This window comes from Pelmatolapia mariae, linkage group LG5 (assembly GCF_036321145.2).
Source record: "Pelmatolapia mariae isolate MD_Pm_ZW linkage group LG5, Pm_UMD_F_2, whole genome shotgun sequence".
Taxonomy (NCBI): Eukaryota; Metazoa; Chordata; class Actinopteri; order Cichliformes; family Cichlidae; genus Pelmatolapia; species Pelmatolapia mariae.
The window spans coordinates 37,331,264-37,347,960 of record NC_086231.1 but is presented as its reverse complement, the minus strand read 5'-3'; the positions used below and the strand labels follow the sequence as shown (position 1 = coordinate 37,347,960).

The following is a 16,697-nucleotide window of genomic DNA, read 5'->3' as shown; positions in this document are numbered from 1 at the left end:
TTATTGCTACCACTGAATGTGACTATGTGCAGATCCACACAGGACCTGAAATATCACACTCTATTATGACCCCCATTAGAAATAAAAACTTTCAGGCTGAAATTACTTGAATGTGCTATGAGACCAAACTAGTTAGCCTTAAAACATTTAAGTTTTTGTACAACGGGAATTTGTTTTGAGTACCAAACTTTGTCTAGCTTAATATAAATGTAAGTACAATGAACACTGTGCAGCTACCATACACTAGCTGTTTAAATCTGAAAGTGATCTTATTAGCCATAATATTTTGCTACCAACAGAATAACGCACCTGTGTGGCTGGGGCCAAAATTTGTCTAATTTTCTTCCCTGCAGCGCCTCCTTTTTTTCTTGAAGACTTTTATGAGCTGGTCAGTGTATTGGTCAAGTTGTGCAAAAAGCCTTGGAACAAGTGGAGCAGTAGTAATCCACAAATTCTGCTTCCACCTGAAAACATGTCAACAAACACAACATACTGTACTGTAAATATACATACTATATGTACACATATACATACTTTATAACTAAAAAATAATGTAGAAAGACCTCATTAAAGCTATAATTTCACACAAACATTTACACAAAATGAAAATTGGAGCCATTACAGCTTTTATTGTTATTTAACAAGATCCAAAAAATATTGATCACAGCTGATCTGAAAAGAATTTCATACCTGAGGTCTTTGAACTGCAACCTTTACAATGGTTCAGATCTGGAGAAGAAATAACAGGGGCATGGGATGGGTCACTAAAGAAAACTTAACTTATAAAACAGTTTTCTTTTGAAAAATATAACAGTTCACATACCACATACAAGCTCAGCAGTACCACATACACCACATCAGTATAGGAGGGAGCAGGTAAAGGCCAGGATCTGAAATTTAGAAAGTAAAACAAGAAATTCATTACTTAATTTCAAGAAGCAAATTTTTGATTGAATTACAAGTAAATAAAATACTACTCAGAAGAAAAGCAAGAGATTGACACTGCCATGTGCTAACTTTCTATAGAAGCAATTATCACCAGGTCTGTCGACCTCCTTTGTCTGTCCACTCATATGTCGTGAATAATTTCATTTAAAAATTTAAGTGTGTGATTTAACAAACTGTAATTTATAACTATGTTGAAACATGCTGTATTTACAGACCATTTTTACATAATACAGATTACTGACAGCGCATAACAATGGTGTCACAGTGGCTTTCTCCCTCGACTTTTTAGATTTTAAATGTCACTTCATGCTATCCTTGCTATCCTATTCGATATTTGAGACTCTCAGATTACAGTAGAGGAATCCCAAGAAAGCAAATGAAAAAATAACCCCTTGAAAAAATAACCCCATGAACGCCTGTAGCTAATCCCTTAATAAAACAAAAAAAACAATAAAAATGTTTCTTACACATTCCACAAAATAAGCATGTTAACATATAAGCAGTTAATAGTTTTTGACAATAGCCTGAGATAAACGGGCACACTAAATCTCATCTCTTGTAATATTATGTTTCACCTTAAGCCCAGGTTTGCCCTGTGAGGGGCATACTTCATCTGTTACCAAAAATCTTGAACACAGTGTATACCTATACACACCAACTGTCCAGTGGTCTCACGGTTCCCGTGTTAGGATGGCAGGGTTTGGCAGGATGAAAGCAGACATATCTAACTTGTCCAGGACCCAGTAAAACTAATGTAGCACAAGCATACGCAAACTATATAACATGTCTCATAAGATAAACGCAAAATATAACCATGCTCAACATGTAGATACTACACAACATAGTCAAAGAAAAAAGTGGTCTTACCTCTCAAAGAAACAGCAGCTTGGCGCCATGATTGACAGTTGAATGAGGCAAGCTTGATGTGACACGAAGGACTCAAACATATATATGTTAATGGGCTGGTTACATTTTATTTACAACTTTTTCTTTAAAAAAAGTTGTAAATAAAATGTTCCAGGTTGCAACTAAATAGGCAGGACTGATCACAGCAATTAGTCCCAGCTGCTCTGCCAGCCTTCTGGCACTGCCCACTGAACCCACTGCTCCTCTGCAGGCCACACCCCCACCAAACTGTATATAGTGCTTTGAGTTCTCTGGTAGAATACATGGATTTGTCTGCTTTTCTGAGTAGTAAAGCGCTCCGTAAGAACCAGTCAGTTCATCATTTACTATATTTCTCAATAGTACAACTAAATATAGTAAGTAAAACAACAGCAAAACTTACCTGCAGCAGACTGGTGACTGGGTTTGAATGAACAAGCTCTGCTGGGAAAGATTTGGGGAGTTAAAGTCAATAGAATGCCATATACAGCAGCGGTCCCCAACCTTTTTTGCGCCACAGATCGGTTTAATGTCAGACAATATTTTCACGGACCAGCCTTTAAGGTGTTGCAGATAAATACAACAAAATAAAATGATACGACCAAGACAAAAACTGTGGTATTTTGTAAATATAATAATAAACATTAATTCACTGTGTAATTGTGTAACTTTAATAGCAGCGTGCTCCTGAAATGCGCCAACAACATTGAGAGTAACATTCTCCTCTCTGCCCCTTAATGCTCTCTGGTCCCTATGGTAATGCGTAAACATTTCTTTCAAAATAAGACGCACAACTACAACACGGGAAAAGACCCAGGGGAACCGAGTTGACGATAAACCCCCTGAAAACCATAAATTTCACATCCGAGCCGTACCAAACGACTCACAGACTGGTACCGGTCCATAGCCCAGGGGTTGGGGACGGCTGATAAACAGGACAGTTGCCCACCCTATAAAATACAGAATGTAAAGTATAAATATCTGGGGCAAGCACAGAACCAGCCAAGATCAGGCCAGTCTGTCTGGATATTTATTAATTATCTTCTGTATTTATTTGCATTCTGATGTGGAAATGTGTCATGAATGCTTTGAGTAAAATCATGTTTATTTTGAGCATTTTGGGGGGCTGATGTGTATGCCATTTTATGTGAGTTCTTAACTCCTTGAATCTCTGCAATGCAGGTAGTGATAGCAACATTAGCACAACAATCAGGCACAATCGCCACTTTTTTGGGAAATAAAGCAGGTTCAAAAGTACCAGATTTCCACTAACATCAGTTCTTACGTGATGCAAAATAAAAAGCACTTGATTAACATTTTTTTATGTAATTGATGAAAATGAGGAATATTCATTAAATCTGCAAAGGTTTGGAGGGTTAAAGAAGGGATAACAACAATATGGTGACTACAAATGCATGAGGTTGTCTGTTAAAAACAATCTGTGCCTCCGTGGAGAAGGTTGTCTTTCCCTTATACTGTGGAGAAATCTGCCACTAACCCTTGGTTAAAGCATTATGAACATATGAGCAGTGCCTAACCGGTCCAAGAGCTTGTCAACCCAGGCCACGGAATAAGCATCAAACCCTGTTCAGCTGGTGGTACTCCACGCAGAACTGTATAGACCCATCTTTCTTCACCACACAAGGTGATATACCTCTGTGGCTCCTCACCTGTCTGATGGCACCATGTCGTGGTCAATGTTCCCCACTTGCCAAAGGGTAACTTTGAGCTAGATGAATTAAGCGATACAAGCACTTTATCTCCCAGTGAAAATTGTCCGAGCCGAGTCTCTCTTTTGTACAGGCACTGCTGCTGTTTCTGGGCCTGGAAAAGCAGCATGGTAACAGGCACAAAGGCGCTCTTGGAATTGCTGGTTGGTTCATGGCCTGACACTCTGGGCATTACACAGACCATTGGCACACATCCCCCTGGATGCCCGGCTAATAGAATTGGGCCATTATTCACTCCAGAGTTTTGTCATATCTCTGCCATGGGGTTAAAGAAATCCACCTGGAAAATCATTTGCTGGTGGCTTTTTGGCACCAACAACTGGGTGTTTTCCTTTTCTGTGTGACTTTCACGACTCACTTAATAGAGTCTGTCTCTAATCAACACAAAATGCAGGTATGTCAGTGCTACATCAGGGTGTACTGTTCAACTGTTGATTGTTGAACTATCGATCGCCTGTTCAAAGGACTGAGTGTTGTCCCAAGACTGCCCTAGAGGGAAATCTTCCCTGGAGTAAATCACTGGGCTTCCCGAGAAGCCCCCGCTGTCTCCTCCTCCCCAGAGTCAGAGTTGGACAACCACTGAGTGCAGCACAAACACTACAAGTCTCTATTGATCGTGAACGCAATCTTATATCATTTCAAGTGGCACTATGGGATATTTGTGTATGTCCAGCAGCTGAGCCTGCCTCTCTTGGCTGCCACGTCACTCAGCTTCCTAGTGCAGCCTAAACAACCAGGTCCTCCAACACTGTTGTCTGGCGTTCAGACTGGCCCTGTAGTAAGCTGAGCTGATCTTGGTACACTGCTGCCTTCTCCCGGTGCATGACAGCTTGCTCTACCAGCATCTTTGCCAGTACCTCCACTGGCTGTACTGGTTTTTTGGCACCACTGTAACAACAAGGATCCGGGACGTACACAATATTGCGATAACAGTGATAATTTATTTCAATTTCTTTTCTCTTGACTGCTTGTGGAGATTTTCAGCTGCCGTGTTTCCTGCTCAGCTGTCTTCTGCAGTTCCAGTAATCTCCTATTCACCAGCTGGGCCCACGTCCTCATTTTAGGCTTGACAGCGTTTTAGTAGGTAAAGGTGAATGCTTGGACATGAATTGAGCTGCGGTTTGGGGAAGGCCTCGAAGGGGACTGGCGACGGCTCCCGGGCCTGGCAGATCCCCATTTACTAAATAGGAGTGAAGAAGTTAAAGTATTGAGAACAAGGAGGGAGGGAGGGTGGGGCATGTAAACATGGCTATTGCAACAACAGGTTTGTTTGCAGTAGTGTTGTGTTGGGTTAATTAATTATCATTAACTGAGGATTTTACAATGTGAAATAAGTCGCTTTATGAATGATTAATAATTTATCAAGCTTAAAATATCAGCTAGCAGTATAGTAGTGGATTGCAATAGAAAGAACATTAAAAAGATGAAGTGATAAAATACTTTATCAGAACACCAACAGCAAGTCGCAACAGGTGTGTCAACACGAGAAGTTGTGGATGATCAGTGTTTTCCTGGAAGGATGATGTAGTGGTTAGCACTGTTCCTTCACAGCATGAAGCTTCCTGCTTTAATTATTTGCTGGAGCCTTTCTGATTTGAGTTCACATGTTAGCCCTGTGCCTCCACGTGTTCCCTCCATCTTCCTTTAAAAGACATACATGTTAGATTGAATGGTCTTTCTAAACTGGCAATGGATGTGAGGAAAAGGGTCCACATGGATGAGTTATAGCAAAAAAAATCAAGTGAGTGAATATTAAGGTAGTCCTTTACCAGTGACACACTGCTTTCAGTACAATCCCCCACCCCAAATAACCCCTGAAAAATGAGCTGATTGGAACTTAAAAAACAAACAAAAAATAAAGCAGCTTTGATCCACTTGGAACCAGAATCGAGATTGTCTTTATTGTCACTAAAATCAGGTATAAGCAGTAAAAGCATTACGTTTTAGAGTGAGCCTTGTACAAATGACCAAAGATCTCTGAGGGTGTCATGGCTGGGGCAGCAGTCGTGTGTGGAAGTGAAGGAGGACCCAAGTTGCAGACAGCGGGGGTGGTGATGTGAGTGAGTTAGTTTACAGTGCACAATAAATAACAAAGGCGAGGGCAGAACTGAACATAAACCTAAACAGAGGAAAACTAATAATAAATAAAACCCAAAGCCATAACTCACAAAGTTACACATAGGAGAAAACATAAGGAGGTTACGCGGGAAATGGAGAGCGGAATGTGGAGCAAAGAGATGCCCAAGTAACACAGAATAACACAGACGAACCGACCATAAGCACAGATCGACACCCACTATATATACACACACAAGGTAATTAGGAAATGACACACAGGAGGGAAGCACAGCTGATCCTAATCGCAAGATGATGGGGAAACACAAGCTGAACACAGTTAAGTCACACACGGATCTACAAAGTAAAACAGGAAACTCACAAACTGTTTTACAAGTGCAAAGTCAGGGACACGAACAGAGCACGGAGGGGAAGAACACAGGTAGGACTAATAAAAGACTGAACGCCAGTTCCAAACCCTAAGAACTAACACAAAATCAGAAGAAACTAGAAAATAATAACAATAAACTCAAACCGCTGGGTCACCGACCCAGGACCATGACAGTATGAGTGGGCCAGTGAAGACCAGGTGCAGGTCTCAAGTTCTTATTTAATATGTCTCTACTCATATTTATTTATTTTAATATTAAGAGTTCAGTATGATTGTTTAATCTACAATGTGTGAAGCACATATTTACTTGGAAATTCATTTGTTTACTTGATTTATTCTTATTTAGCTTTCTCCAGCTAAATGAGCTAAATGAGAAAATATTGGGACCACATCATATTTGCATTTTATTTAAGATGAGATTCCCTTTTTGATTTGACAAAAATCCAAGATTTCAATCTTGCATCCTTAATCCTCAGTCAATTTGCTGTTCTGCAGTATTTTGTATGCTGGCTCTGAGATGTTACAGATCCAACTAACTGGAATATTTTCATTATTTGTGCCATCAATTATATTTGCAGTTTTTCTGTTATGACAAATACCTGTCATCTTAAGCACTGTAAAGGATGCTGTGTCTGGCTGCAGTAAAAATATTTTGACAGGAGAGGTCAGTAGAGGCTCTTGGATAAAGATCTGTGTCCTTAATACAGATTCAGGCTGGTGCATGAAATTTTAGCTGTGAATAATGGCATTGAAGAAAGAAGCAAAAAAGATGGTCACACTGAGAAATCTGTGTAAGTCTTCTTTGGAATAATTAAGAGTGTTGTTACCCACAGGTACCTTTGGGCCATTGGCAAAAATGTATGGAAAAGATGGAAGAAAAGATTCTTCGTGCTAGTCCAGGTAAGCACAGCCAGTTCATTGGGTTTATTTGGCTCCGACAAGATAAGTCAAAGAAGAAATCAAATGAAAAAAAGAACAAGCACAAATAAAAACAACAAAGGTGCCAGTGACTGGGGGCTCATCAGAAATGGTAACCTTAATTCAAGGGACTCGTAGTATAATCCTGTGCATATAGGTCAGTGCAGAATTTCAAGACTGATCTCTGATAGAGGGTTTTTTAAGATAAATGAAGTGTAGCATTTTGTAATCTGTTTGTTTGGATATTGGCTTTTAGATAGAAGTTATGCTGCTCCTTTGTCAGCTCTAATAATAATCAATTAAATTAATTGAATATATTTAGCTACTGATTCCAAAGAACAATTTTTCCTGTTTGAGTATGAAAAATTATAAAAATTATACCAGCAAGACCATTTTGTTTAGTAGCAAACAGGAGCTAATTTCTCTGCTTGCCAGAAAAAAAATATATATACATACATACATATATATATATATATATATATATATATATATATATACAATTCTGAGCTCAACAACCTGATGGCACCGAACAGAGGACCACGAGCAGCCTTTAACATAAGCTTTGCTTTATGACAATAATATTTTCACAGGCCACATGTTGTGTGTGCTACAAGAAAGAGAGATGCAGCCAAGCTGTCTTCCCTCGGCTGTCAGACGATTGATGGAGAGGCCAAGCAGGCTTTTGTCAGGAGGTGGGGGGTTGGTGTATGTTTGAGGGAAAGAGGAGGTAGCGGCCATTTCCTGGTTGCTCTACATTGGGAGGTGGGCAGCAGGCAGGAGGGGTGGGGGCTTTGGGGGGATGCCTGTCTCTTGTGTGTTAGAGAGGATATGTCTCAGAGGTACAAGTTGACAAGCGATTGACAAAGTCGAGTGAACACTATCTGGCCTAACACTCGCAGCTAAAAAAGCCGGAGTGCCGCCAACTTGAAGCCTCTCACTTGCTCCCAGCTAAATAGATAGCAAGTGACAAATATTGGTCAATAGAATGTGCACTGTGTGTGTGTGTGTGCGCGCGCGCATGTGTGTGTGTGTGTGTGTGTGCGTATGTAGGAGAGAGAGAGAGCGATTGCACATTCAATAGAATGTGTGTGTGTGTGTGTGTATGTAGGAGAGAGAGAGCGAGCGAGACCTTTTTGAACAACACAACACAGACTAGACGATGGAAATACATCAAACTCTGCTCAGACACCGTAACTATGGTTGTTTAAATGGGCCTACTCCAATTGGAACACCTAGATGACAGATTCTAAAGGGCTGCCCTCAGGTCTGGTGATGGGGCACAATATAGGCAGAGGAGTTAAGCCTCATAGAAGTTGACCCATATCACACCTATCTGTCTGCTACTCCAACACACTCACAGCGGATGAGTGTATAGTCAGGCAAATGCTGAGCAAATGTACAGAAACTGATATCGTGCCGGCACCAGCTGGCTGGGGTCTTGACCAAAGTCTTTAACCAGTCAACCGTACCATCCTTTTTAAACTCATCATCCTTATCTCGATATCAAAAAAGTCCACTACAAACAATTCAATTCAATTTTTGAATTCAGTTTTATTTATACAGTGCCAAATCACAACAACAGTCGCCTCAAGGCACTTCATATTGTAAGGTAGACCCTACAATAATACATACAGAGAAAAACCCAACATATGACCATATGACCACCATCATATGACCCCCTATGAGGAAGCACTTTGGCAAGAGTGGGGAGGAAAAACTCCCTTTTAAGAGGAAGAAACCTCCAACTGAACCAGAGTTCAGACTGCTGTGGAAAGTGTGATTCAGCTGAGACGTCTATTAACACATGTTGAGTGAGAAAGGTGACTGAAAAGGAAATACTCAATGCATCATGGGAATCCCCCTGCAGTCTACACCTATTGCAGCATAACTAAGGGAGGATTCAGGGTCACCTGGTCCAGCCCTAACTATATGCTTTAGCAAGAAGGAAAGTTTGAAGCCTAATCTTAAAAGTAGAGATAGTGTCTGTCTCCTGAATCCAAACTGGAAGCTGGTTCCACAGAAGAGGGGCCTGAAAACTGAAGGCTCTGCCTCCCATTCTACTTTTAAATACTCTAGGAACAACAAGTAAGCCTGCAGTGTGAGAACGAAGTGCTCTAATAGGGTGATATGGTACTACAAGGTCATTAAGATAAGATGGGGCCTGATTATTTAAGACCTTGTATGTGAGGAGCAGGATTTTGAATTCTGGATTTAACAGGAAGCCAATGAAGGGAAACGAAAACAGGAGAAATCTGCTCTCTCTTTCTAGTCCCTGTCAGGACTCTTGCTGCAGCATTTTGGACCTTATTGGTTAACCTCAGTGGTTCAAGAGGTCTCTCCATTTACACGAACTGCTCTAATAGGATATTATGGTCAACAGTATGGAACGCTGCACTGAGGTCTAGCAGGACAAGCACAGAGATGAGTCCACTGTCAGAGGCCATAAGAAGATCATTTGTAACCTTCACTAAAGCTGTTTCTGTGCTGTGATGAGCTCGGAAACCTGACTGAAACTCTTCAAATAAGCCATTCCTCTGCAGATGATCTGTTAGCTGTTTGACAACTACTCTTTCAAGGATGTTTGATATGAAAGGAAGGTTGGAGACTGACAGCTGGGTCAAGAGATGGCTTTTTAAGTAAGGGTTTAACTACTGCCAGCTTGAAGGCCTGTGGTACATTATTAGAGATAGGTTGATCATATTTAAGATGGAAGCATTAATTAATGGCAGGACTTCTTTGAGCAGTTTTGTAGGAATGGGGTCTAAAAGACATACTGATGGCTTGGGGTAAGTAATTACTGAAGTTAATTTAGAAAGATCAATTGGAGAAAATGGCTAAATAAATATTGATGGTACTGAAAGCAGCTGCATATAATATTATGTCTGTGACACAGTTATGAGTAATTTTTTCATTAATGGTTCAAATTGTATCTGTGATGAAATTAGTGAAGTCGGTACTAGTCAATGGTAATGGAATGGTTGGCTCAAAAGAGCTCTGACTTTTTGTCAGCCTGGCTACAGTGCCGCAGTACAGAGAAACCTGGGGTTGTTCTTATTTTCTTCAATCAGTGATGAGTAGTAAGATGTTCTGGCTTTATGGAGGGCTTTTTTTTTTATAAAGCAGCAAACTATTTCACCAGGCTAGATGATGATCTTTTAAATTTGTGATACACTATTTCCTCTCCAGCTTTTGAGTTAATGGTCATAGTAAGCAGTAGTAGTAGTAAGACTTCAAGCTGCAGGTTTGACAGGATGAGTTGCAGCAAGAAAGCCATTGCTAAAATGTCAGAACAAGACAAAGAGGGTTGTCTGGGCCATGAAACACCGCCATTAGACTACTGAAGAGTGCAAGAAGGTATTATGGTGTTATGGACTGATGAATTCAAATTTGACCTACTCAGTTCATCACGCAGGATCTTTGTACTGTGTTGAGTAGGGTGAAAGGATGGTTACACAGTGAGTGGCATCAACTGTCAAACATGGAGGAGGTAGTGTGATGGTCAGGGGCTGTTTTGGTGGAATGTACAAGTTGGAATGTACACTCTGTTCAAGTTGGTGACTTGTACAGAGTGAGAGGCACCCTGAACCAAAATGGTTACCACAGCATTCTGCAGTGCCATGCAGTACCCTCTGGTATGTGCCTAGTTGGTCAGGGGTTCATCCTACAGCAAGGTAATGACCCAAAACATAAGTCCAAGCTATACCAGAACTACCTCAGGAAAAAAGAACAAGAAGGTAAGCTTAAAAACATGGAGTGTGCAGCACAGTCTCCAGACTTAAACCCCATCGAGCTGGTTTGGAATGAACTGGACAGAAGAGTGAAAGCAAAGCAGCCTACAAGGTCCACATTTATGGGAACATCTGCAGCAGATATGGGAGAATATTTGACTTCTATTGTAGAAAGAATGCCACGGGTGCCAAATGTTGGTTACTTTGATGAGTAAAACTTTAGAATACATTTTAGTGTATAAACTGATTCAATGATTTCTTTTTTGAACTTCAATTGCTTATTTGTACTATGCTTTTATTTCAGAGTGCAATGAGACATAGGTGGGTAAAATTAGTAACAAAATAATTGACCTCTGTTGGGGTAGCGTTCAGGTAGCTGCTCTACTCTGTGTTGGTACAAGGTACTGGAAATGATAACAGTGGGTGGATTATATTTTTAAACTTAGTTACAGCACTTTCAGAAAGACATCTACTGTGATAAAGTCTACTCTCCACTGCTGTGTAATCAATTATTGTAAATGTAAATGTTATCAGGAAATGATCAGACAGCAGAGGGTTTTCAGGAAACACTGTTAAATGTTCAGTTTCTATGCCATATGTTAAAACAAGATCTAGAGTGTGATTAAAGTGGTGGGTGGGTTCTTTTACATTTAGAGTGAAGCCAATTGAGTCTAATAACAGATTAAATGCAATGTTGAGGCTGTCATTTTTTGCATCTACATGGATGTTAAAATCACCCACAATAATTATTTTATCTGAGCTGAGCACTAAATCAGATAAAAAGTCTGAGAAATCAGAGAGAAACTGTGTAAGGCCCAGGTGGACGATAGATGATAACAAGTAAGACTGGTTTCTGAGTTTTACAGCTGGGGTGGACAAGGCTAAGCATCAGGCTTTCAAATGAATTAAAAGTCTGTCTGGGTCTTTGGTTGATTACTAAGCTGGTGTGAAAAATTGCTGCCACACCGCCCCCTCGGCCTCTGATTTGTGGATGCTGATAGTTAGAATGACTTGGGGGCGTTGATTCATTTAAACTAACATAATCATCCTGCTGTAACCAGGTTTCTGTAAGGCAGAGGAAATCGATTTGTTGATCAATTATTAAGTCATGTACTAACAAAGACTTGGAGGAGAGCGACCTAATATAATCCACATTTCACTGTTTTACTCTTTGGTTCAGATGTGGATTCTGTATTGTTCTTTCTTTGTGATTTTTTATGTTTAAATTGTTTGTTGCTGGTTTTTAGTTTGTTTTTTGTCTGTTTGGGAGCTGACACAGTCTCAATGGAGATGGGTTTTGGGGGGGTAGCAGGAGGAGAGAAGCTGCAGAGAGGCGTGTAAGACTGCAACTCTGCTTCCTGGTCCCAACTCTGCATAGTTACTTTTGGGGTGGTTTAATAAATTTGCCCAGATTTCTAGTACTGAGAGCTGCTCCATCCAAAGTGGGATGGATGCCGTCTCTCCTAACAAGACCAGGTTTCCTCCAGAAAGTTTCCCAATTATCTATGAAGCCCACATCGTTTTTTGGACACCACTCAGACAGCCAGCAATTTAAGGAGAACATGCGGTAGGGTTACATCCCTAACAAGGATATTAGTTTCTTTGTGTCTTGTCTAGGCTCCACCTCCTCTGTCCTGATTGGGTGCTGCTGCCTTAATCAAGCCAATTATTAATCAGCAAAGCCCTATATAATGTCTGTAGAGCTGTAGTTCTGGGCCTTCTGGCTACTTTGATTGCCGTACTCACTGGGTTGTGCAGGCTTAAATGCCTTTGACTTATATTTCAACCTCATGTGACTTTGTTTAGACTGTGTTTGTAAGGGGAGAGCTGCCTTTTTTTGTTATTCCTCATTTTCTCCTCTTTATGTGCTAGTTAGATAGGTTATTGTTGTATGTTGTGCACTTTGTTTTCCTTGGAGTTATTATTTCCTTTTAGGGATGTTTTGTTTGCTGTGTAGGCCTTAGCTCTCCTTGAAGTTAAATGTCAGTCTAAGCCTAACAGAGTTTTAAACTAGCAGAAAGTAAACATTTGAAATGCCATTTGGACTCCTCTTTCACTATTTAACTTTATGTTAGTCCCTTTTATCCCTTAAACTAGCCAAGGGATGTAACATGTGGCTAAACATGTCAATCCTGGTCCAATTGGGTAGGAGACCAGAGAAAACTACAGAGTCTGACATTGCTTTGGCAGAACAGTTGAAATGATAATTTTCCAGTAGTATAAAAAATGCAAATGCACTAAGGTTCATTTTTTGAAAGAAATTAAGAGAAGAATGTACACTATGCACAATTATGAGTTTGCGACTGTGGTTTATTGTGGTCCTTTACTTACTTATTATTGAGTTGTTTCATTTTTATTGCTCTATTCTTTTGTGCTGTAGAAGATGCACTTAATTTCTTGTTGTGGAAATGACAATGACAATAAAGTATCTAAATCTGATATATCATAGATTGTTTATATATAACATGTGTTTGCATTTGGAAAAAAACATGCATTTTGCATTTGCCCATGTCGGCTGATGTGGTGTCCTGGCCCACAACCGATGAAAATGGGTTTTCTGAAGCTGCTCCTACACTGAGTAAAAGTATTGTTTCCTGCTGTGTTATGCTTGAGCCTCAGTACATTCACCTTTCTACAAAGAAATCACAATACTGTGTGTTCAGTGTCTGGACCTGAAGTTTTAAAAACACTGATTTTACCAGCTGAACTCACAAATAAAGGGACTTCAGTGGTTGACAATAAAGTTAAGTTCAGCGGCTGTTTCTAAGGCAGCAGATTTTCATCTGAGCATTCTGTTCCCACAACTGTGATTTACGTCATGTTATGATTTAGGGACAGAGCCCCTGATTTCAAAGGCTTAGCCTTGTTTCTCGAAAGACATTGGAGGAATGGCTGAGTTTTTATTTATAATGGTTTTTCTGTTTCTGAAACTGTTAATAAAGACACCATTTTGTGTTCAAGAGCTTCTCAATGCCCACATTAAGTGTCAGATGTCTGATCCAGTTCAATAAATTATTTTTCTGTTTCTAAGCTTTCTGATGAGAGGACTGTATTCGTTGCATCTCAGACAACCTTCAAGCCTGTGTGTTTTTAGCCTATGCAAAAAGACCCTCTGTTCAGCTCAGTTTCTGTAACCCCTGGACCCAAGCCTCCCCAGAGACTGTTGTTCCACCTGGGGCCTCCCCCACCTGAACTGAGACCATGGATTTTTTTCCCATCAGAGCCTGAGCAAACTGAGGGTCCACAGTACCTGTTTCCAAGGACCACCAGGGGGTCTGCTGTTATTGATGGCCTCCTGCTGGGCTGTCTGAATTTGCCATTGTCTGCAGCTTCCTGCCATGCCACCTGAGCTGGTTCATCTCTGGCATTGGCCACCCAGCCGGCCCCCAAAGTTTCTTCGCCTCACTAGGGGCCTCCCAGCCAGGCAGCAGAGTTTCTTAGCCTTTTCCACTGGCCACTCATCCAACTCCCTGAACTACTTAGACCCTGCTGTGGGTCAACCAACTGACCCCATGAACTGTTCTGCAGCCCTGGCGTGGGCCGCCTGACTGGTCATCAGAACTGCTCTAAAGCCCTGCTTCATGACCAGCTTGACCCTGTGCACTGTTTCCTGTGTTTATTTGAATTTTCTGCTTCCTGTGTTGTGTTTGGCAGTATCATTAGAAGCATGCATTTTCAGTAACTCGTTTTTGACCACGATATGTCCCTAAACAAATATGTAGGACTGCTTTCTTCCATTTGCCCAATATCTCTACAATTAGAAGCATCCCTGTGGTGAGGCGTAGTCGGCGGTGCCATGCAGACTCACCTGCATGGCATCCGCAATCACGCCCACCATGGTGGAGGTGGAGGTCCCCATGCAAGGGGAGCCTGCTCGATCTGGGTCCGAGGGCATGACCTGATCCGGAGCGACGGATGCTGGCCCAGCCGCCTGTGAGCAGGAGCTCACGACCGTGCCTGCAGGGTCGTGTCAACTTGGCCACCTGGCGAGCCGACACGACCAGGCGGCCTCCAGACCAGCGTTGCTGCCACCGCTGGAGGCGTGGCCGGCCTCTGGAAGGGACACGGCCCTATCACTGGGTTGGAAGCCAGTTAAGGGGAGTAGGTTCGGCCGGATGGCTCCCCGGCCTCAATCAGGCAATGGGTGTGGTGAGGCGTGGTCGGCGGTGCTGTGCGGGCTCACCTGCACGGCATCCGCAATCATGCCCGCCGTGTTAAAAACACCAGGGAAAGCAGGGTTTGTTATGAATTGTGGTGTGTTGCATGTGCGTCTGGCAGCTTGTGAGCTGCAGTTGCGGTACATAAAATGGCTCAAAACAACACTCTCTGGACCATTCACACCACAATCCCATCTCAGATTGGCACTGAAAAACTAGTTTATGTATTTATTACTTGTAGGCTGGACTACTAGACTAAGTTATTATTATTAAAAACTCACTAAAAAGCCAGCTGACCCAAAATGCTGCAGCAAGAGTACTGACATGGACTAGAGAGAGAGAGTATATATCTCCTATATTGGTTACTGTTCCCTGTTCCATATTTTAATTAGAATGGGAGGCAGAGTCTTCAGTTTTCAGGCCCCTCTTCTGTGGAACCAGCTTCCAGTTTGGATTCAGGAGACAGACACTATCTCTACTTTTAAGATTAGGCTTCAAACTTTCCTTTTTGCTAAAGCATATAGTTAGGGCTGGACCAGGTGACCCTGAACCCTCCCTTTGTTATTCTGCAATAGGTCTAGGCTTCCCATGATGCACCGAGTGTTTCTTTCACTCACCTTTTTCACTCACTAGTTCTTTTTAAGCTATACTATATTTAATCATTATTTATTGTTAATCCCTGCCTCCCTTCCACAGTATGCATTTTTCTTGCTTTAATCCCCTCACCCTAACCAGGGACGGGGAGATGGCAGCCTGTCCCTGACCTTGGTTCTGCTGGAGCAGTCTTCCTGTTAAAAGGGGGTTTTTCTTTCCCACTGTACCTAGCGTTTGCTCAAAGGGGGTTATATGGGTTTTTTCTGCTTTTTTTATATTATTGTAGGTTGTTTATTCTACAATATAAAGCGCCTTGAGGCAACTGTTGTCGTGACTTGGAGGTATATGAGTCAAACTGATTTGAAAGTGTGAGGACAACAACCTCACCCTCACGGCGGACTAGACGAAGGAGATAGTGGACATGATGAAGGAAAGGAGACCCCACCATGCATTCAGGAGCTTGAAGTCAACAGGGTGACCTGCTTTAAATAGCTGGGATTCTACATAGTGAGTATCTCACCACACAGCTGGTTAAAAGGGCTCCACACTAGCTATATTTTCTAAGGAGGCTGAGGAAGGTTAGCATGTCACCCAGATCCTCAACAACTTATACAGCTGAATGGTTGAGCATCTTGACCAGCTACGTCACCATGTAGTACGGCAAAGCAAATGATATGGACTGCAAATGTTTGCAGAGAGTGGTAAAAACTGATGAAAAGATCAAAGGGAGTCCACTACACTCTCTATAGAACATCTGCTGTCATGCACATGAGTCCACAGGATAGTTACCTCCCCAAAGACTCTACCCTCTCCCATTACTGTCAGTTCACACTTCACCGGGGATGCCGGTCGGGCTCAGATGCTAGGCTACGCAAACAACCACACTGGCCAGCACTTCCGAGCCTTTTCCTGTCGAACGCCAGATCCATCACCCACAAATTAGACGAATTGGAGCTACAGATAGCAACCACGAGCTTTGCACGTAACTGCAGCATTATTCTTATTACGGAGTCGTGGCTTCACCCGCTGATTCCCGACGCTGCAGTTGAGTTAGCAGGCCGCACGCTACACCGGCACGACAGAAACAGCAACTCAGGTAAAAGCAGAGGAGGGGGGCTATGTGTTTACGTGCATAACGAGTGGTGTTGTAACAGCAGGATCATTCACACACACTGTTCTCCTGATTTGGAGGTTCTGGCACTCTCGTGCAGACCTTTTTACATCCCGAGAGAGTTTACAGTAGTTATTGTGATAGCTGTTTATATACCGCCGGATGCTAACGTTGGCACGG

General features: G+C 41.9%; 1 protein-coding gene across 2 annotated transcripts in view; it reads left to right on the top strand.

Annotated features, from left to right (window-relative positions):
- cadpsa (Ca2+-dependent activator protein for secretion a) overlaps positions 1–16,697 on the top strand; it is a 318,715-nt gene that overhangs the window by 119,849 nt on the left and 182,169 nt on the right. For both annotated transcript variants that reach the window (XM_063474914.1, XM_063474915.1), the window contains exon 9: positions 6,843–6,909. In XM_063474914.1, the coding sequence (XP_063330984.1) occupies positions 6,843–6,909 (67 nt within the window). The remainder of the gene's footprint in view (positions 1–6,842; positions 6,910–16,697) is intronic.